We start from the raw sequence: 21,754 nt of genomic DNA, 5'->3' as shown, positions 1-21,754 counted from the left end.
ACATATCACCCGACAGATGTGTGTGTGTGTGTGTGTGTGTGTGTGTTTGTATGTTCAAGACGCAACACCTCCACAAATCCAATTATAATTGCTAAACAAAAACAATAACAACAGTGGAGATGTGGCTCTTTGGGCGATCGTTTCTGCGTCGACATTAAGTAACATATATCTGATCGCATTTATCAGCACGCTGGCAAAAATAGGAAGTTTTAACGCGACGAGTGCTCATCCAAATGCACTATAAAGGACATGAAGCAACCCGCCTCCATTATACACATGGAAACACTTTCCAGAGTGGCACCACCCTCTCTGTGTGTGTGTTTTTTTTAAATCTGTGTCCACGCAGTATTTTTTCTTATATTTTACCCTTCCTATTATCGACTTCTCAGACTGCTGACAGTGTTCTGAATTTGTTCCATGTATGATTCTGCAGATTTAGGTAGTATTCCAGACCAAAATGCCAGATTTTTCTTTACTCTTTGACAAGTACTTATCTTCGTTCTTAACCTGAGAATCGTTTATGTTCATCATTTCCCATTCGCACATTTTCGCTGTTACCATTATAAGATACTCATTAATCAACTTAGCAAATAAACCGAGACCAGTTTACTCGCAAGTGCTACAGATGGACCATTGAAGTTGCAATTAACTGGATTTTCAATGCATCCCGGAAAGGCAGTCCAACAATAGGCAGAAAAGGACATGAGACAGAACGTAGTGCAAAATCATGCCGATAGGGCTCGATGGGTTAATGTTGGCGTGGCAAGGCTGAAACATACATATCAACATGCAAAGTTTGAGGCAATAGCTCTTTTTTTGTGTTCAACCATTTGTCTACGTATTCTTAAGAACATAAGAACATAAGAAATAGAAGCAGGAGTAGGCCATCTAGCCCTTCGAGCCTGCCCCGCCATTCAATAAGATCATGGCTGATCTGAAGTGGCTCAGATCCACTTTCCCGCTTTCTCCCCATAACCCGTAATTCCCTTGCCTACCAAAAACATATCCACCCGTGTCTTAAACATATTTAGCGAGGTAGCCTCTACCACACCAACGGGCAGAGATTTCCTGAGATTCACCACCCTTTGAGTGAAGACGTTCCTCCTCAACTCAGTTCTAAACTGCACCCCCCCCCCCACCCCCCTTGTCTTGAGGCTGTGCCCTCTAGTCCTGCTGTCCTTTCTGAGCGGGAAGAATCTCTCTACCTCTACCCTATCCATCCCCTTCATTATCTTATACGTCTCCATAAGATCCCCCCTCGTCCTTCTAAATTCCAACGAGTACAAACCCAGTCTATTCAGCCTCTCTTCATAGTTCAACCCCCTCATCTCCGGTATCAGCCTAGTGAACCTCCTCTACACTCCCTCCAAGGCCAAAATATCCTTGCGCAAGTGCGGCGACCAAAACTGCACGCAGTACTCCAGCCGCGGCCTCACCAGTGCCCTGTACAGTTACAGCAAGACCTCTCTGCTTTTATATTCAATCCCCCTCGCTATAAAGGCAGCATCCCATTTGCCTTCCTGATCACCTGCTGCACCTGCAGGCTGGGTTTTTGCGACTCATGCACAAGGACCCCTAGGTCCCTCTGTACCGTAGCATGCTGCAGCTTTTCGCCCTTTAAACAGTAGTCCCCCCTACTATTACTCTTGCAAAGTGGATAACCTCACACTTGCTAACGGAAGTACTTAACAGTAAGTAACAATATTATTTAATTATAAGTAATATTGGTAAATGTTTTACATCAATCGGATTATTTGTTTTCAAATACAACAAATGTGGCAGTTAATATTGCGCCTTTCACATGGTGAAATTTCCAAAGAATATTTGCATTAAAACACGTACATGTCATCAGGGCATACTGCTGAACTGACTAAAATCTTGTTCAAAAAGTTGGTTTTAGTAGTTGTCTTCAATAAGAAAAGAGGTAGCGTAGAAAGGGAATTTGAAAGCATGTTGCTGATTCAATCCAAGACAGATCAGCGAATGTAGGAACAAACATGTTTGCAAATGCTCAGCGATTATGAACGCCAATGTTTACTTAAGCAAACACAATATTTGAAATTGCCTTGTTGAACTTAAACCTTCTACTGGTATCAAATGCATAATTGCATATTCATCAGAGACATGGATTACATGATTTTGATAGTGTAAGTCAGCAATGATTCATTAGCGACATTGCCAAACTGTATCGAGCCCTACCTGAACAAATAACTGAGGCTGCTTCTCCAGGACTGCAGTTGTGCTCTCCCAATAAATTCGTTTGACACTGGAAGACATTCGACTCATTCCCTTTGCATTCAACGTCATCCAACCAAAAGGATCCTGTAGCTTCTCCAAATGGAGTACCTCGTGGAACCAATTCGGCCGGTCCACATCCTAATTGCCTACATACAACGGACGCGTCAAGCATATCAAAGCTATGGTCACATATTGCACCCCAGACGTTTTCATATTGTAGTTCCACTCTGCCCGCACAAATACTTCCACCATTCATCAGTCGCATCGGGATTGTATCTAACAGAGGGAACAATAAATACTGTGAATCAGTGTAATCAGTCGAATGTTGTTCGTCTGGGAAACAAAATAAAAGCATCAGAATATAAATAAGTTGTGCTTAATTTTATTGTATTTTTTAATGATTTTACAATATCTCCAAAAAACATTGCTATTTATCGATTTTCCGCGAGCTAAGTATACATTTCATTTTACGTTTACACTCATTGTCAGGACAAGTTGCAATGAATTCAATTGCAAAGAACACTGTTCTGTGAACATTACTCTGAATCCATGCAATATAGCCAGTAATATTCTCCATCTGAAAATCAAATTAAAACACGACATTTTAATATGTGCATGGTATATCATACTGCATATTTTGTATGCAAAACGGCGATGCCAACATGTTATGTATTACTTTCGTGCTCAACTGCCAGCTTTCTGTCAACATGTTATGATGTGTGAGACAGCATATCTACTTGAAACCATGACAATTTAGCCATGTGATCTATTTTTCCCATTTTCCGTCTTAAACACATCCAAACAATTCCATAACATTATCCAGTAGGAATTAAACAGAAACAAACGCTGCTGCGTGCTATTTATTGATGGGGATTCTTGCTAGGACCATGGACGCCCTTCCACTTATATTCTGTATGAGTTCAAATTACATTTATGTCCACCTGACGTGGCAGGTCGAGTTGGGCTACGACATGACAGCGTTTAACATAAGGAGCAAGTTTGCTAGCATGCTAATTAATACAAATGGTACATATTAACAACAAAAGCTGGTTTGGACATTGTGTGTATATATCATTGTGGATAAATAGTATTATTTTTGTTAGCATTTGGCAGTGAGCAAACGTAACGTTACCCTACTTGGAATTTTATCGACAAGCTGAAGAGACTGTTTAACCATTCAAAATCTTGGTTTAACTGATGTGGCACTCTATGGCTATAGATCTAGTGCTTGAATTAAGCCTGTTATGGCTTACACAGGTCAATGGAATCTAAAGCCTGTTGTTGATGGAAAAGGATGAAGTAACTTTTCTTTAGTCATTGATAAATATATTGATCGTTTTAAGTACTGTGCTTCAAAAACAAACTAACGGAACGATTGGTTTGAATTATTGATGAATTGGCAGTTGTTATGTTGTAATTTATATTTAATCAACGTTTAAGACGATTGTACACCTGGATACTTGCATGTGCTCGGCGCAAATTACCTTAATTTAGGCTCTGCAAAATGGAAGATGACGCGTGTTCAGGCGTCGGTAGAGGGTTTCCGTAACACTCAGGTGAAACTGCTACAAATTATGCTAGATAGAACAGCACGTATAAAGACAAATAGAACGAGGTGGTGATAGAGTGAAAGGCAGATGAAGGAAGAAAGAGAGGGGAAGTGGAAGAGATAAGGGAGGGCAAAATACGTACAGCTGATAGTGGAAAGAGAGGACGACGTTGTGAGAGAGACAGTGTGAGTAAGACAAAGAGAGACAAGATCTCTCTTTTCTGGACCGTCGCAAAAACCCAGCTTGCAGGTGCAGCAGGTGGTCAGGAAGGCGAATGGGATGCTGGCCTTCGTCGCGAGGGGGATTGAATATAAAAGTAGGGAGGTCTTGCTGCGGCTGTATAGGGCACTGGTGAGGCCGCAACTGGAGTACTGTGTGCAGTTTTGGGCGCCGTACTTACGCAAGGATATTTTAGTCTTGGAGGGAGTGCAGAGGAGGTTTACTAGGCTGATGCCGGAGTTGAGGGGGTTGAGCTATGAGGAGAGGCTGAATAGATTAGGCTTGTACTCGTTAGAGTTTAGAAGAATGAGGGGAGATCTCACTGAGACGTATAAGATGATGAATGGGATGGATAGGATAGAGGTGGAGAGACTCTTCCCGCTCAGAAAGGATAGTAGGACTAGGGGGCATAGCCTCAAGATAAAGGCGGGGGGGGCGTGGCGGTTTAGAACAGAGTTGAGGAGAAACTTCTTCACTCAAAGGGTGGTGAATCTCTGGAATTCTCTGCCCGTTGAAGTGGTGGAGGCTGCCTCGCTAAATATTTTTAAGACGCGGGTTGATGGGTTTTTGATGAGAGAGGGGATTAAGGGTTATGGGGAGAGGGCGGGAATGTGGAACTGAGCCACGACAGATCAGCCATGATCTTGTTGAATGGCGGGGCAGGCTCGAAGGGCTAGTTGGCCTACTCCTGCTCCTATTTCTTATATTCTTATGTTCACTCACCTGTTACGTAAACTTGTACTGGGTCGCTACTGGTTGAGTTTGCATATCTTCCTGATTTACTTGTTTGATAGAAGCAAGTGTAGTTTCCACTCTTGCTCACATCTGCATTTTGGACAGTGAAGACAATGCTGTGTGCTCCAGCCTGAGCAGTTCCTGAAGCAATCGGATGAACGTCACCAGATTTCACCAAATAAAACGTACTCCCTTTGTAAAAACTCAAAGTAGTGCAATTAATTTGAATTGCATCTCCTGCTATGAAAACGCCGGATCTTCTTTCATAAAATAGTACGGGATTTATTGGTCGATCTGCAAACCAGGGGAAGGGAAACAAATGTCCACGTTATTTGGGAATCATGAATCATCGCACAGAGGAGCTAAAACAGTAATGCATGTCGCTCGCAAATAATTGACCCATCTTTGGTCAAAACTGATTTCTATCCCTGCAGTTAAAAACTTAACTTTGAATTCCAGTTCAACTGGGAGAAGCAATGTGTAAAATTTGAAAAAAAAATCTGCTCTCCAAACTGGCTAACCAGTAGAGCGAGAGCAGCAATGCCCATCAACCTACTGGTTGAACATTCTGTCCTCACTGTTCCATAGAACTTATTTTCTGCATAATAACTAATTATCTGCATATATACAGATATTATGTCATTATTTCTGGAATGCCATATCAGAGGGAACAATAGAAATAACTTTAATATTCAGTCTCTGCATTTGCCAGGAAAAGGATCAGCCATAATTGTATCGATTGGCTCAACGGTTTATCCGGTCTACGAATACACTTTGAACTTTTGCCAATATATTTGAAGGTCGGCAAATTGTAAAGCAAGTAATCACATATGTCATTTACTATTTGGACATCATGTCGTAACTTATATGTCCATCAGAGATGTATTGCTAGTATGCAATAACCTAGGTTCCCGTCTGCTCTCCTGGTGGAAACTAAGGAATTCAACTTCCCACTCTAAGAAATCGATTAAACATTTTTTTGCACACCGGACATCTTTGTTTTCCCCCAACACCCGCATGCTTCCGTCGCCAGAACTCAGATAAATTCACCTTTAATAAGCAGAATTGCATTACTAAAATCAAACATAAAATATACAGTTACTGCGGAAGATGGCCAGGAAATCCCATCAATGTCTTTACTTTTTCAGGAGGCTATGGAAACTTGAAAAGTAATCCACGACTCTCATCAAATTTTGTAGATGCACCAAAAAAAATCACGCTCTTTTCGATTGCATCACAGTTTGGTATGTCTCCTGCTCTGCCCAAGGCCACAATAAACTAAAACAGCTCATGAACGAAGCCCAGTCCTTAAAGAAAAGAAGCCTCCCATCCAAGGACTCGATGTACACTTCCCGCTGCCTTGGAAAAACAGCCAACACAATCAAAGGCCACACGTGTCTCTTCCACCATATTCCGTCCTTAAAATGATACAAAATTTGTGTTCACACACCAATTGATTCAAGAACAGCATTTTTCCCTGCTGCCATCACTCTTGTAAATGGATACACTTCATGTTAATTTGTTAAAAGTTACACATGACTGTCAAACTATATTCTGCACCCTCTTCTTTCCCTCTCTGTGTACGGTGTGTGTTTTTTTTTGCTACACAGCGGACAAGAAACAATAATTGTCATTGTATACACACACATGTGACAAAAATAAGTAAAACCAAATCAAATCAAATCAATAGGTGCTCGCATCGATGTTTAACAAATTTATGTCCCCACGTTCTGTTTAAGTTTTATTTCGTTAGTTCATATTTTCCCACTCTTCCCTCTTAGAACAATCATACAGGTTTCCCCTATGTTGTACAATTATCTTTTTTTCTCTACAAGAACACAAGGTGTTCTACCTGAACAGATTACTGATGCATCCTCATTGTGACTACAGCTACTTTGGCCTAAGGATTGTGACTGGCACTGCCACAGGTTGGTCTCCGACCCGTTGCATTGAACAGAATCCAGAAAAACTGATGCGGTTCCTTCTCCAAATCTGGCGTTTCCAGGCGCGGATTGAGCAAAGCCACAGTGCAGCTGTGTGCAGACAACTTCCGCATCTGAAACATCCCAGCCGTCATCACACACCGTTCCCCAGATACCATTGTAATAGATTTCCACTCTTCCACTGCATAGATTTTCTCCGTTTGCTAGTCTGACTTGAAATTGATCTGGTGGAAATATAATTGCAAACGATGAGTAAATTTGCACGGACGTTGTTGTTGAAGTAGTTGTCAAAGAGCTGCGTATGAGGTTGATTCAAAGGACTTGAAAAAAAACATTAGAATAGAGCGTCATGCGCTGTAATAAAAGTAATCTACTGCCCACGTAGATTTCTGAAATATAGACATGGCTGGGTAAACTCAATAAGTCTGACAGACTCTGAAAAGAAGACCTCTAGTTAACGTTTCGATTACACATGGTCTTTTTTCCAGAATTATTCAATAGGAAGTTTTATTAATCGTTTGAATGGACACCAAATTTGGATTGTGTTTTGACCTCCCCAGGTATTCCTAAAACTGTGGAGAACATTTGGTTATTTCTGTCATGAAATACAGTTGGCAAATGATGTTGAAGTGGCTGGTTCACAGCACAGGATCGATGACGTGCTGGATAATAATTTTGACATTGCCAGTTGTCCTGACTATTGCAGTTTCTTATAAAGGGCTGGGATTGTGTAATCACATGTTTTGTGATGGAGACAAAATACAATTGTGCCACTGATGTATTTGATTTTGGAGCCAATGGACCCCATGGCGATTAGAATTCTCACGTCCATTCATCTTCCAGCCGCATGTCACTCTTCCCATTCAGAAGTGTGTTACCTTGTTGATTGAAAGCAATTAGCTAGCTCATTCTAGTTGCAGCCATTTATGGAGCATAAATCCTCCAGACTACTGCCTGAATATTGCCAGCTGACATATGCTTTGCGATATTCAACGCCTTCAACTTTTTTTTTTCTCTATCAAATGTCGTTAATCGAATTTAACGATGTTGGGCATTTATCATACCGTGTCGCACAGGAGGAAGCCGTGATGAATCAGGAATTGTGGTGGAAATTGTGTGGCATTTATGTTAGGCTGGGCTCCACAATTACAGGCAACTTTTCTAAAGCATTAATTCATGAAATCATAATTTGTTTTTTTTTCCTAAAGTGTGCCTTACAAGAATGGTATTTAACTATAGTTGCATTAATATGTATCAATAAATCTTTAAGATGCAAATAAATATTCACATCAGCCATAAAGAACAGTCTTGTGGCATTAGTGCCCCCCCCACCCCCCGCCCCGTTAGCTGTAATTGGCGTATCTCCAAATTCTGTGCTAGGGTCCCATTGGTTCACATTATATATTAATGATTTGGAAGAGGGAAGTAAATGCATTATTTCAAAATTTCCGATTATGTAAATTTGTGTCAGAGAGTGAGCTTTGAGGAGGATACACAGAAATTTTCATGGTGACTTGAGTAGGATGCGTGAGTGGATGTGTGCGTAACAGATGCAGTTTAATGTGGGTAAGTGTGAGGTTATCCAGTTCAGTAGCAAATATAGGGAGGTAGATTGTTATTTAAATGCTCTAAATCGAGACAGACGTGGACCGCCTGCGAGACCTTGCTGTTTCATGCGTGTGTCGCTGAATGTATGTGTGCAGGCACAAGAGGTATTAAAAAAGGGCAAATGGTATGTTGACCTTCATAGCAAGAGGATTTAACTATAGGAATAGTGATATTTCACTGCAATTTAGATGGCATTGGTGGGGTCACAACTGGAATATTGTGCACAGATTTGGTGTCCTACTATGAGGAAGTATGCGCCGAGTGAAACTCTAGCTAACACGCAAACCAGCCTCCTTTCAAATGATTATGTCTAAACTTCCCGATGTCTCGAAACAAAAACAGTCAGCATTATCAAGGACCCGACGCAACCCGTCGGAGAAAAAAATAAATAAGTCAATAAATTTATCAAATTCTGAGGACATATGCCAATCAATGCAAGAACGGACCCTTATCGGCTGTTCTCAGACTTTTGAATTCAAGTTGATCTTTCTCTACCCCCTAGCTATGATTGTAGTATTACATTCTGCACTGTTTTATTTCCTTCCCTGTGTAAGGTATGCATTGTCTGCATATTGTGCAAGAAACAATACTCTTCACTGTATACCAATAGATGTGACAAAACTAAATCAAACAAGCAATCAACCAATCAATCATTTCTAGAGAGACAGTACAACAAAAGTTAATCAGGCTCATTCCTGAGGTGGCAGCTCTACCAAATGCGGATTGGCTTGGCCAATTATGGCTGTATTCATTGCATCGTAGAAGAATGAGAAGTCATTGAAACACCTGAACTACGAACATGTTAGACACAATAGGTTGAGAAAGTATTTTCCCGATGGTGGGAGAATCCATAACTAGAGGTCATAGTTTTAGGGTTAGGAGATGGAGTGGGGCGGGGGGGGGGCGTTCATTTTAGGGCCGTGGTGAGTCGTAGGTTATTCACCCAGAAGGTGGTGAAGCTGCAGAATTCACTACGACAGAATACAGTTCAGGATAGAAAAAAAGATGCCAGAATAAATTAGATGTAGCTCTTGCGGCTAAGTGAATCAAGGGATATGTGGGAAAGTGGGATCATGGAATTGATTTTTTTGAGCAGCCATTATTGAAATGAATGGCGGAACAGCCTTGATGGACACAACGGTTTGCTCCTTCTTCTATCTTCAATGTTTCTCTATTTCTATGAGACGTTAGTTCTACTTCTATTTCCAAAGATGATGGCCGTCAGTTTTATTTTCTCGGAAAAATATATGTTTTTTATTTCAGTTTTTTTTTACCCTTAAACGCTGTTGTGCATAGCTATGAACGAATTGTGCAAATAGTATCAAGTTGCTCGGTGGAGAGTGTCACATTGATTAATGCCCAGCGTGTTACCACATGCCTGCCAATTTGAAATTCAAACGTTAAAGCTTAGAAGTAGGTTTACTTGTAAACCTTAGCTTTACCTGAACATATAACAGACGCTGCCTCGCTAGCGCCACAGTCGTTTTCACCCAGCTTGCTTCTTTGACACTGCAGTAGTGCGGTCTCATTTCCATCACACTGAACGTCATCCAGCAAAAAAGAACCCGTTGCTTCTCCAAAATGTGCACTCCCTGGAGCTGATTGTGCTACTCCACAGTCTAGTTGCCTGCATACAACATTCGCATCAACAATGTCCCAATTGTGGTCACAGACCGCTCCCCATGTAGCATCGTAATATAATTCCACTCTTCCCGAACACGTACTTCTGCCATTGACCAGTCGTATTGGGATCTGATCTGAAAATAGGGATAGTCAAAGCGATAATCGATTGTACTGTGTCGCTGTAGACTAGAACCTACATTTTTACCTCCTGCTCCATATTTCCCCTTTCAGCTTTACTCACTGTACTTTAATCTCCATGGATATGATTTTGTTTCGTTTGGTCTATTGATATCATTATTCATCCACACGTAAATGCATGGGAACTAATCCGTTTGGCAAAATGCAAATCTGGAAATAAAACTCTCCATCGAAACTGTGTGTGATAGCTTTCTTTAGTCCAATGCAGAGGATCATGTAGGAAGATATAAAACACCTAATTATACGTATTAAATGATAATTCACACAGCAACACAGCGAAGAACTCGATATTAGGCAGGCAATGTATTTTTGTTTTGCTGGCATGGTGAAGTGGCTATTAGGCGTTCAGTTATCTATTATATATGTAGTCAGAACTTGCATTCAGCGAAACATAAAAAAAAAACTTGATGCAGCAAGTTGCCATTTGGCTCATCGAACCCCCCTTCACCCTTCAATGTGACAATAGCCGATTGTTTTGTTCTCTGTCAATGTCCTATTCTCGCTCAATTCGGCAAAAACGTTTAGTGGCATCGAATCTATAGCCTTCTGTGGTAGTGAGTTCCACGGGTTCACTATGGTCTGAATGAAGAGGTAATTCCTCATCTCAGTCGTAATTGCTCGACCTGTATCCAAACACTGTGATCACTAGCTGAGGATTCCCCACAAGGCAAATATCATCCGCGCATCCAGCCTGTCCAGCTCCATAGAATGTTACACATTTCAAACAGATCTTTTGATTCATCCAAAGCATAGTGAAAACCGACATAGTTGAACTAATCTTTCTCCAAAAAATAAGCAAATCAAAGACTCACATTCCCACTCGAATCTCATTTAATCCTCCTTGGACTATTGGCCTATCCCACCCCCACCCGCGCCCATCCCTCCACCCAATCCTCTCCCCCTCCCAACTTCTAAAATCGCTCAACCATTGGAACACCCATGGGGAATAGACTGTCATAACCCTTCAAAACTCCAGTATAGCCCATGCCGCTCCGCGATGCCCAGGACCACTGGACTTTCTTAAGAGCCTGCTGACCAAACACCCGCACCACTCAATTAACAGCCAACTACCGATACATTTACAGGCAAGGCAACCCCTTCTACCTCTTGACTCCACAATGATCCCCCAGTATCCCTATCAAGTTTGCATTCGCCGATTGCATTTTCAAGTACTAACCACTATACTCACTTTTATTCATCCGAATAACAGAAACAATCTACCGACTTGACCACCCCACCCCACATTACCTCGCTCTAACTAACTACACACAAACTGTGCCACGCTCTAACTCCCTATAGAAATAACCCATGCAAAAGCACACACACACAGACTCAGAGGTACACAAATTGAGGTTGAGACAGAAAGTCTCTGGCTCATTTTTCCTTACCTGTTACAGATATAAGAACAAAGTCACTATCTGTTGAATTGGTAAGTTGTCCAAATTTACTTGTTTGATAGTGGCATGTATATTTTCCACTGGTCCTCGCATCCACGTTCCGGATAGAGAAGGTAAAACTGTATACTCCATCTGGAGCAGTCCCCGATGAAATGACATTAGCATCATCAGCTCTCATCAAATAAAACCTACTTCCTGTGTAAAAATGCGGAGCTCGGCAAGTCAGCGTTATAGTTTCCCTTGTTAGGAAAATGTCAGGTCTGCTATCCAAAGAGAGGGTGGGCTTCAGTGGTCGATCTGTGATTACAATTAAACACACATTATCTCCTGATCATGACTACTTCGAAGCAGATCCTGAGCTTTATTGCAAAAATGTCATTGGTTTTATTACAGTCAGCAACGTTTTTAGTTATAGACTTTTTTTTTTCAAGCCAGTGAGTTTAAATTGAATTTCAAAAAAAGACAAATCCAAATCAAAACTCCCCCCCACCCCCCTCCCCATTGAATATCAACTTGGAAACTAGTTTTTTTTAAAGGCACCATCGATCATAATCATGATACTTTTTTTTAGTTTCTGTAGAATTGTCCTGCCGACCAACACCATTCAGAAGATTGTAGGCAGGCTTAACAGCTCGTCTGATTAGTTGAAGACATGAACAAGAATGTTGTGAGTTTTCCGTTTTCATCGCTGTACAGAAAATCGTCACCGAATCACTAAAATACGCCATTGTATTCCATGATTTAAACAACACTCCATGAACCGGCTGCATATAATAGACAACGCACGACTTAATTGCATCAACGTCCAGGCGTCAATTTTGTTTGTTCCCTAATTATAGGTGCTGAATGTTTTTAATTTACGACTGTCGGAACGGTGAAAAAGTTTTGTTTTCCTTCAGGAATAATCCAATTTATCCTAGATACACCTCACCAAAAATCTGATGAAATTCACATGTATAGAACAAAAATTGGTTGTTTATTTCCACCAAATGTGCGTGAAAATATAATTTTAAATTATTTGACGAGAGATTTCTAAATTAATATTTTAGAATTATGTCACAATTCATTCGATTTTTTCTCTTTTTTTTCGTTTTCACATTGTAATTCCAAGCCCGTGAATCGTAAGGATATTTAGACTACCTGAACAAACGACTGAAGCATCTTCTTGGTGACCGCAGCTATGTTGACCCAAGGGTTTTGCCGGGCACTGCCACAAGTACGACTCCGAGCCATTGCATTGAACAGAGTCCAACCAGATCGCTGAGTTTCCTACCCCAAAGGCGGCGCTTTCAGATGCAGAATCAGCAAAGCCACAACGCAACTGGGTGCAAACAACTTCTGCTTCAGATATGTCCCAGTCGTTATTACACACTGTTCCCCACGTGCTATTGTGATAGATTTCCACTCTGCCGGAACATGTGTTTGGCCCATCTACTAGCCTGGTTTGGAAATTATCTAGGTTCGAATTTTGAAAAAAAAAATCGAATTATTGGGAATAGTTTGCACAGACATTTGAAAGATGCATTTACGACTATATGCAAATGATGGGGGTAACAGATTAGCATAGTCACTAATGAAATTACATTAGTTTGGAATCAGACTGAAGAACAACACGTGTTTTTTTTCCTCCAGCGATTGATACTGATTTATGCAGTTTTTCTATTGAGCTGAAATTCACACGTGGCCTCCAGCGGGCCGGCAACAACCTACATGAGGGATTTTGTTTTCCATGTTTAATTTCAGCGCGGAAAACTGCACTGTAAAAGACAACAACAAAAGAGTGGCGGTGAGCCAATCACTGCCCATGTATTGTAGGCCGGAACTGTCTCCTCCCACTTGATGTCTTTCTCGCAGGTCGAATCAATGGAGATAACATTTGAAGTCTCCCAATTTCGTACGTTTGTCTTTCTTTTAATGATGATTAAGAATCATGGTTAGCAAATCTGTTCACAGAAAAACATATTCCAGCCACAAAATTGCAAGACTGCATCATCGTGAAGGAAAACCTACTGCTCGACTGCCACCACACTCAAAGCTGTACTCGCCCCGCATCTTTCCCGCAATCTTAGTCAGCTAGGACAAAGACATTTTCGTCAGGTTTGCAAAGGGCAGTGATACATCAACAGTTCAATCGCTCTCCTGATGTAGCGGTGTCAGAAATTGGACATGACTTCTTCTCCGGCCATCGTTGATAAAAGGTAGCCTTGACCGTTCAGTTTGATTCTTAATGAACAGGTGGATGAATGAATTTTGGTAAATAGTTATGGTGTGGACACAGTGTGTAGTGAGGTGATTTTTTTTGAATGAGTGACTTTTCTGATGAACGGGATACGTTGAGTGAGGTATGTTGTGACGTGGCGAGAATTGCAGATGCGTGAGGTGGTATATTAATAAGGTGATGGGTTCGCCGCTTGAGAGTTGAATCCAGTGGCAAGTGACTAAGGTAGCAAGCGGAAAGGTTAACTTGTGGTGCAGTGGAGAGGGGAAGCTAGGTTCCTAACGATGGAGTGTTCGTCAGATTGTTGCTGGCTTGTATGATAGATTCCTTATTGTCTGAGGTGAATAGTGTTGTAGTTGGGTCTTGACAATTACGTGATGTAATTATGATTCGGGTGCTGATTGTATCCAATGGCAGTTAAATAGATCAGTAGCTGCGTCACTTTCAATGTTAACTATTCCGGTGAAAGCACAACATTGCCAGAGCTCCCACACACAGAGACGGATACACTTGCGAAGAGTCCCTTGGAGCAAGTGAATTGCTTATTGGGGGATCAAAGACAATTATCACGTTGTTCCATGCGTTTTGACTTCTTCAGAATACTCACAAATGTGTTTAGCATTAGCACGGTAACACCGAAGGTTCTGTGCCAAAGTGGTAGATCTAAAATATGTTAATTTTAAAGACATGTGGAATTGTTGTATGTAACAGTAGTAAGGAAAAAAAAATGCTAAACCTAATTTGATGAGCTGGACCAGCGAAATCAAAAATGCATAATAGGTTCGCTCCGATAATCATTCAAGATCATACTAATTGAATTAGTTTTGTTCATGCCTAGTTAAAAGTAGTCGGAGAAAACTCAACGCATTAACCAATTGCATTGCATGTGATTGGGTTATTTGCCGAATCAGTTCTAAAGCAGTCTCTCCGCATGTTCAAATGAGTGAAAGCAAGTACTGATGTAAAATTGCAAAAGTTGATATGCCTCCAATTCCATTCTATGCGAAATTAACATTTTGATAGGATGGCACAAAACTTGCATTTTCCTTTCAGGTTTCTCTGTGGTATTCTGTAATTAGAAGAGCATGCATTATTTTCACATACAGGTGAGTGTAAGTTAAACAAACTGATCGGCGTTTATTTTATTGTTCAAAAGTTCCAACGAATCTTACAAGATATCGGTATGATCTGAAAGCTCTACAAAGGATATACTGGCTTCGGAATGGGTGCAGAGGAGATTCACTAGTTTTATTCCGGAGTTTAGAGTGTTGGCTTATGGGGAGAGACTGGGACTATACTCAATGGAAACCAGAAGATGAGGGGAAATCCTATAGAAACATAAACGATTATGAAGGAAATAGATAAGGTAGAAGAAGGGAAGTTGGTTCCACTGGCTGGTGAAACTACAACTAGGGGGCATAGCCCTAACATAAAGGGAAGCACATTTAGCACTGAGTTGAGGAGGAAATTCTTCATAAAAAGCGTTGTGAATCTGTGGAATTCCCTGCCCAGTGAAGCAGTTGAGGCTAGCGCATTGAATTTTTTTTTCAGGGCAAAGATAGAGTAAGTAAGGGTTATGGTGAGCGGGTGGGTAAGTGGAGCTGGGTCCACAAAAAGAACAGTCATGATCTTATTGAACGGTGGAGCAGGCTCGAGGGGCAGATAGCTTACTGCTGTTCCTAATTATTATATTCTTATGTTCAAACACTCAGCAGCTAAAAGCTCCGATTCGATTCGCTTTTTTTTAATTGAAATTAATTACACTCGCCTATCACACCTGTACTGTCCGTCAAATGCCCCTCCTCCCAAAACTCAAATATGCGTGATAATCACTTGTCAAAATTTTGGCAGTCAAAGCGCCCCAATGTTGAAAGACATGATGCAATAATCAGAAAACAGGGACACTTGCAACTTGATTGCAACCAACACCATCATACCAATCATTCAGAAAAATCGATAGATTGACTTCTATCCGTAAAGTTTTTCACTTTGTTTGTTTTCCTGTCGTAGAATCTGACACTTGTTTGCATATCACTGGCAAATCTGTCCCATTAGCAGGACGTCTGCGGACTTCTGCTTGACAAGCGCAGAATAGCAAAATTGGGAGTCTCAATGACACATTTTACCTTAAATGAGTGATTGAAATATAAAGTTCACGGTGACCAGTGATGTATCACGTAACAAGCAAATAAGGGAAGACCTCCAGGATTATCTATTAAAGGAGAAGAATGCCCAACTACGACATTTTTGAATTAAATTCACCTTTTACTCGCCAGTTAATAGGGTTTGGAGCGAACGACTCTTTGTGGCATTACTTGTTTCCTTCGAATATCTAGTCTTAATTAACATAGGAACATTGAATATCTTTGCTGATAGATTTTACAAACTAATGAAATTGATCAGTTTGATCGACCGCTATGTTCATGTATTCTTTACTCGTCTAAGTGTCTTTTTGGGAGCTATGCATCATGAGTAGCATGCATGCAGTATGGCCAGGCCATGCTCTCCTTAGAACCCAACTGGGGAAGCTACTTTTCCTTGTGTTAACTAAAAAAGCACAAAACTATTATGAGGAATAAATATATGAAATTAACTTAAGTTACTTCGGCCTACTTTTATCCAGAACTCGAAAGACTTGAGGGAATTGTTCACCAATTTTCATTAGATTGAATCTAATATGTTAAAATTAATCTGGTGAAACGAGTCTTTCAGCGGTGAATGCAATTTGCTGACGAAACAAAGAATGTAATTATCTTTAACGTAATTAATGATGCACAGCAAAATGATTTTACATTGCTATTAATTAAACATTATACCTTTGCAAACAACAGAAGCTGCCTCGCCTGGACTGCAGTTGTGTTCGCCTAGTGGATTTTTTCGGCACTGCAATAAAGATGGTTCAGTACCATTGCATTGAACATTATCCAACCAATAGGCCCCAGACATTGATCCAAAAGCACCACTTCCAGGTGCGGCTACGGCGGGCCCGCAGCCAATTTGCCGACAGACAACTTCCGCATCCAGAATGTCCCAATCATCATCGCACACTGCTCCCCAAGTATCGTTGTAGTAAAACTCGACTCTTCCAGAACAAGAGCTTTTCCCGTTGGTCAATCGCATTGGCAACTCATCTAAAGATCAAAAATGAAAGAAATTGAACCATTAAATCTGTTCAAATGCTTCTAAACAACGTAACAGAAAGTGATCGTCAAACATTTCTTAACTTGCCATCTTGTAGAAGCTTCACATTTCTGCCAACGTGCGTCGATGGTGGAGGGAGTGATTATTTGTCAATGTGGTACAAGTCAAGTGGCCTACATTGTCATGGATACACTTAAGCATTTTTGTTTGTTGTTCACAAAACAGCATCAGAGAATTATATATCCATTCGGCCCATCAAGTCGTACGGACGCGCGAGAAGTACCTGAAGTCCCACCTATTCCCATTTACCAGCAGTAAAATTTAAATTATTATTAGGGTCACAAGTAGGCTTACACTGTGGCCCATAGCCATAAATGTTACGATTTGCCACGTATTCATCCAGCTACTTTTTAAAGAATGTGAGGCAACCGCCTCTACTAATCTCCCAGGCGGCAGATTCGAGTCTATCAGTACTTCGAATGTGAAAAAAAAACTTCTTTTTCCGACAAATTGTTGGATTTGCATTTTATATCATGGTCCTTGTGATGGGGTATGTCTAAAATACAGCAACGTTTTACACAGTGCAAATTTCTCTGCGAAACAGGCAGCTCACATGTTGAGAATTTAGGCTAGTGTTCGATTTTAGCAGGTGATTTGCTTGTTTTACCTTGAGATCATGCATTTTTTTTTGTTTATTTGTTTCTCCCGCGGGTCTTCAGAGGAGGGTTTTGATTCATTTGATTGACAGAGTCACGTGTTTAAGTAGCGGACTTACTGCTTGAATCGAAACGAATATAGAGAATTTAGCAGTTAAGAAACTTTATCTGTTCACGTTTAAGTAGTTCAATTGTTGATAGTTAAGTTAATTAATTCGTTATAATTAATCTGCATAGTTGAAACATGTTTATTCTGGTAAAAGCTGCCTAGTTTCTCAATAGAAGCAGAAGTGGACTGAAACACAGCATCCTCATGCTAGTGCCAAAATGAAAAATAAATGTCGGGGGCTAGTCAGGCGTCATAACATACACTGCGGTTTGTGAAACATACATTAACACAAGGCCCACTATCTGAAATCTTGACAAGTCCGACATTCCAACAAATGAATTGTATATGTGCAATTTATAATTTCAGTTCCCTGAGATAAGAATTCCTCCTCCCCCTCCCTTTCTCTACAGCAGGAAGGACATTTACATAGAACAGGGTTGGCAAAGGCAGACTGAGTCAGATACTCGCACCCCGCTATTGATGTTGGAAAACATTTTCTGGTTTACCTGTCACAAACACATGCACAGAATCGCTGCTGCTTGAATTGGTAAGTTTTCCTGATTTGCTGGTCTGATAGTGGCAAGTATAGTTTCCACTAGAGCTGACATCCAAATCTTGGATGATGAACGTCATTTGGTAAGCTCCCTCTGCAGCATTTCCATAAGGAACATCATGCAAGTCACCATCTCTCTTCAAATAAAACGTGCCACCTGCGTACAAATCCAACGCTGTGCAAGTAAGTCTGATTGTATCTCGTGCTATGTAAACGGCAGGGTTCCTTTCCAGAGTCAGAATTGGCTTAATTGGTCGATCTGTAATCATATTAAAAAATGCACACGTTATCTGTAGCTCGGTCCCTAAAAATACGAAAGTCCGAAAATTCATTGGCAAGGCATTTTACTCTCTCTGTGCCATGTACATTTCCTCATTGTGTTTTAACTTCGTTCCAGTCCATGAAGAATTCTACAAGGATATTGATCAGAATTCTCTGGCTGCTCATGCCTGGGGTATTCTCTGGTCCCACGGGCAGTTTACCCTCGCTCGCAGGTTACTCATCGAAGTGGAAATTCCCATTAACAGCGCTGGGATTGAGAACCCTGTCCCTTGCAAGGAGCATACCATCTGCTGTCAGAAGGAAACATGGTGCTGAGAGGCTGGAGAACCTCTCGCAAATTGCCTTTCCGAAAAACAGGGAAGCAATCTTCGAAAATAGATGACAACCAACTCGATGTGATAAATTAATGTCCCTATTATTCATCAAGAATGTTGGACTGAAAGCAACCACACAATATTCGATAATGACTCTTATGTTGGGAGAATTCAGGACTAGGGGTCAGAATTTGAACATAGGCGTAAATCTATTAGGATGGAGATCAGGAAAATTGTCCACCCAGAAATTGGTGTATCTGTGGAACTCAAGGAAGAAAAAGTGGTACAGGACAAAACATTGTGTGTGATTTGTTGAAGAAGTTAGATATAGCTCTTGGAGTTAAAGGAATATGAGGGGAGGGCTGATGCGTTAGGGTATAGAAATGATGATCAGCCATAATCACAGTGATTCTGTGTATGCTTCTATGTGTAATGGGATTTGCATGTGTTGATGTTCATCATGGCGCCAAATCATGGTACATTCCCTTGCAATTTGAGTAAAATAAATAACATCGAACAGAGTGGATACCCCGAATGCAAATTAATGGCAAGGCTGATAGTTCTTTTTTGTTGTGTTAGTCCACGATAGCCAAGTGTTAAAGGAATTTCGTAATTGACCTCTAGTCACTTGTCATGATTTGATTTCCAGATGGAACATCCTGGTCACTATAGTTTGAGAAACCATTCATAATGTGTCTGCGTGGAACAGCAATGCGTTGAAACATTTCACAAATGGTGCGGAGTCAACAGCATTCGTTGTTTTTCCATTGGAAGCTGAACATGTCAGTTTGCGAGTTCAGGGGAGTGACCTTATATATATTAAGCCATTTTGATTTGACTAATTCTGCTCAATTAATTGCATTACTATATATTTTATGGAAAAAAACACCAAGAATTATACGAAAAATATGTATATTGTGAATGCATTATATGTATATCGAGAATTATATGAAAAATGTGAATATTGTAAATGCATTATATGTATATAAACACACTTTCTCCTTTATAAACAAGTAGAATAATCACACTGGAAATAATTTAGTCATTCACCCTTTTGAGAAGTGTTTATTTTCTAACCTTCCTTTGATCTTTTAAAATGTACTTTCTCGTCTTCTTTTACAGACACATCCATGCATTCTTAATGTGTTAAACCATGCCACCTTTTACTGAAATAAATAGTTTCGCATACCTGAGCAAATTACAGATGCATCCTCCTGATGATTACAGTTGTGCTGACCTAATGGTTTTGACTGGCACTGCCATAAGGAGGACTCGGACCCATTGCACTGAACTGAGTCCAGCCAGATCGGTGAAGTGCCTTTCCCAAACGTGGACTTGCCAAGTGCTGATTCAGCGAACCCACAATCAAGTTCTGTACAGACAGTTTCGGCATCGTATATGTCCCAGTCATCATCGCAGACAGTTCCCCAGGCGTAATTATAATAGACCTCCACTCTTCCAGAACAGGGGATGTCTCCGTCCGCTAGTCTGATTTCAAATCGTTCTATTGTGGATGAAAAGTAAAAATTCGGAATTATTAGCAAAGTTATATTCTATGAATATTAAGGTGGAGTTCAAAGCACATGACAAATTGACGGGAGTAAATCCCCATGCATGTTAATCACCCCGATGAGCTTATATGTAAGGACAATTCGGCACAAATAGCTGCTGATACGGACAAAAATGTGACGCTGCAGTTTTTTTTTTCAAAAATAATTTGTTAACTCAACCTATGTTACTGGTAATTTCACCTATTTTAACACAGTCTATCTCATGTCCCAATTTGAGATTTGTAAGGCTCTTTTTTTTGTTCAAATTAAATGCATCTTAACAATTAGCATCATTATTAAGCCAGAACGATCTGTTGGCAAAACTTTACAGCGTATAACATTAGTAGAGACTATCATCGGGGATTTCTTCAGGATGCACTTAAGTGGAAAAGCCCGTGGTATTTGAAAGCCATAACAAGAATGAGTAATGAGCTCAAAACATAAATCTTTATACAAAGAATTTTGGAAATGGCAAAATTGCTCTCACATGGAATAGTTGAAAAATAGCTCAAGAAGGAATTGGAAAGCAACTGATATAGTACCACAGCAGGCAGTTTTGGTCACGGAGCTCTGAAGAACTGTCACCTGGCTTGAAATGTTGGCTTCATTCTCGGCCCACAGATGCCGCCTGAACTGTTGATATTCACCAACATTTTCTGATTTTTGTTTTTGTCAGATTCCAACATCGTAGTGTTTTGCTTTTATGTTATTGTCAATGAATTCCCTGACATTGGGAGGGGGGGGGGGGGGGGGCGGGTTTTGTGGGACAGGGGCACAAAATGCGGAGTGTACACAACGCCATTAGACAAAAACATTGACTTATGTTTCTCCGTTAAATCCTATGTCTCAAAATTTTATTCCTCCTTCAAAACTTTAATCCTCATTTGCACTCTTCAGAGGTCAATTCCTTTTTACCCGATTGAAGAAAAATGAAACCTGCCCTGTAATTGACTTAAGTCCAACACTAATGCCATACCGTAATGCAGGTTTTCATGTCGTATGGCTCGACTGGGAACTTGTTTTCTGGAATGCGATGCCATTTCCCTTACTGTTGACATTTGTCTTGTGGATGATTCGAATTCTGAATGCTCCCCCTTCATTTTATCTCACATTGAGACTTGATACTCCAGTGAAATGTGGTTTTCGGCGGTTTAAATGAAATATTTCTTATTGTTGCACTGTTATTGTTTGATGAGTGTGAGCATATGCACAAATGAGCGATGAGAATGATTACTTTGTCATAATGGATTTTACTGTGATCCCTGCATAAAATCGAAAAAACTAAATGAAAAGTTACCTGAACACATAACAGACGCCGCAGTTCCGGCACTGCAGCTGTGCTCTCCCAGTGGGTGCCTTTGGCAGTGCAATAAATTCGTCTCAGTCCCATTGCATTCAACATTAGTCAACCAAAAAACCC

The 21,754-nt window shown here is 40.6% G+C and overlaps 1 protein-coding gene across 1 annotated transcript in view; it reads right to left on the bottom strand.

The window, feature by feature from the left end:
- Positions 1 to 21,374, bottom strand: part of LOC145345304 (scavenger receptor cysteine-rich domain-containing protein DMBT1-like) — a 31,126-nt gene extending 9,752 nt beyond the window's left edge. Inside the window, exons 1-8 of the mRNA XM_080193120.1 lie at positions 21,311 to 21,374; positions 19,974 to 20,288; positions 18,142 to 18,492; positions 16,539 to 16,860; positions 12,652 to 12,950; positions 9,736 to 10,050; positions 6,595 to 6,909; positions 2,200 to 2,514 (exon numbers count right to left, since the gene is read on the bottom strand). Of these exons, the coding sequence (XP_080049246.1) occupies positions 2,200 to 2,514; positions 6,595 to 6,909; positions 9,736 to 10,050; positions 12,652 to 12,950; positions 16,539 to 16,860; positions 18,142 to 18,492; positions 19,974 to 20,288; positions 21,311 to 21,374 (2,296 nt within the window). The remainder of the gene's footprint in view (positions 1 to 2,199; positions 2,515 to 6,594; positions 6,910 to 9,735; positions 10,051 to 12,651; positions 12,951 to 16,538; positions 16,861 to 18,141; positions 18,493 to 19,973; positions 20,289 to 21,310) is intronic.
- Positions 21,375 to 21,754: the final 380 nt, after the last annotated feature.

The sequence above is a fragment of the Carcharhinus amblyrhynchos genome, chromosome 7 (assembly GCF_965287045.1).
Source record: "Carcharhinus amblyrhynchos chromosome 7, sCarAmb.v2.hapA, whole genome shotgun sequence".
Taxonomy (NCBI): Eukaryota; Metazoa; Chordata; class Chondrichthyes; order Carcharhiniformes; family Carcharhinidae; genus Carcharhinus; species Carcharhinus amblyrhynchos.
Note: the sequence above shows the minus strand (reverse complement) of the source record. Positions and strands in the feature narration are given on the sequence as shown.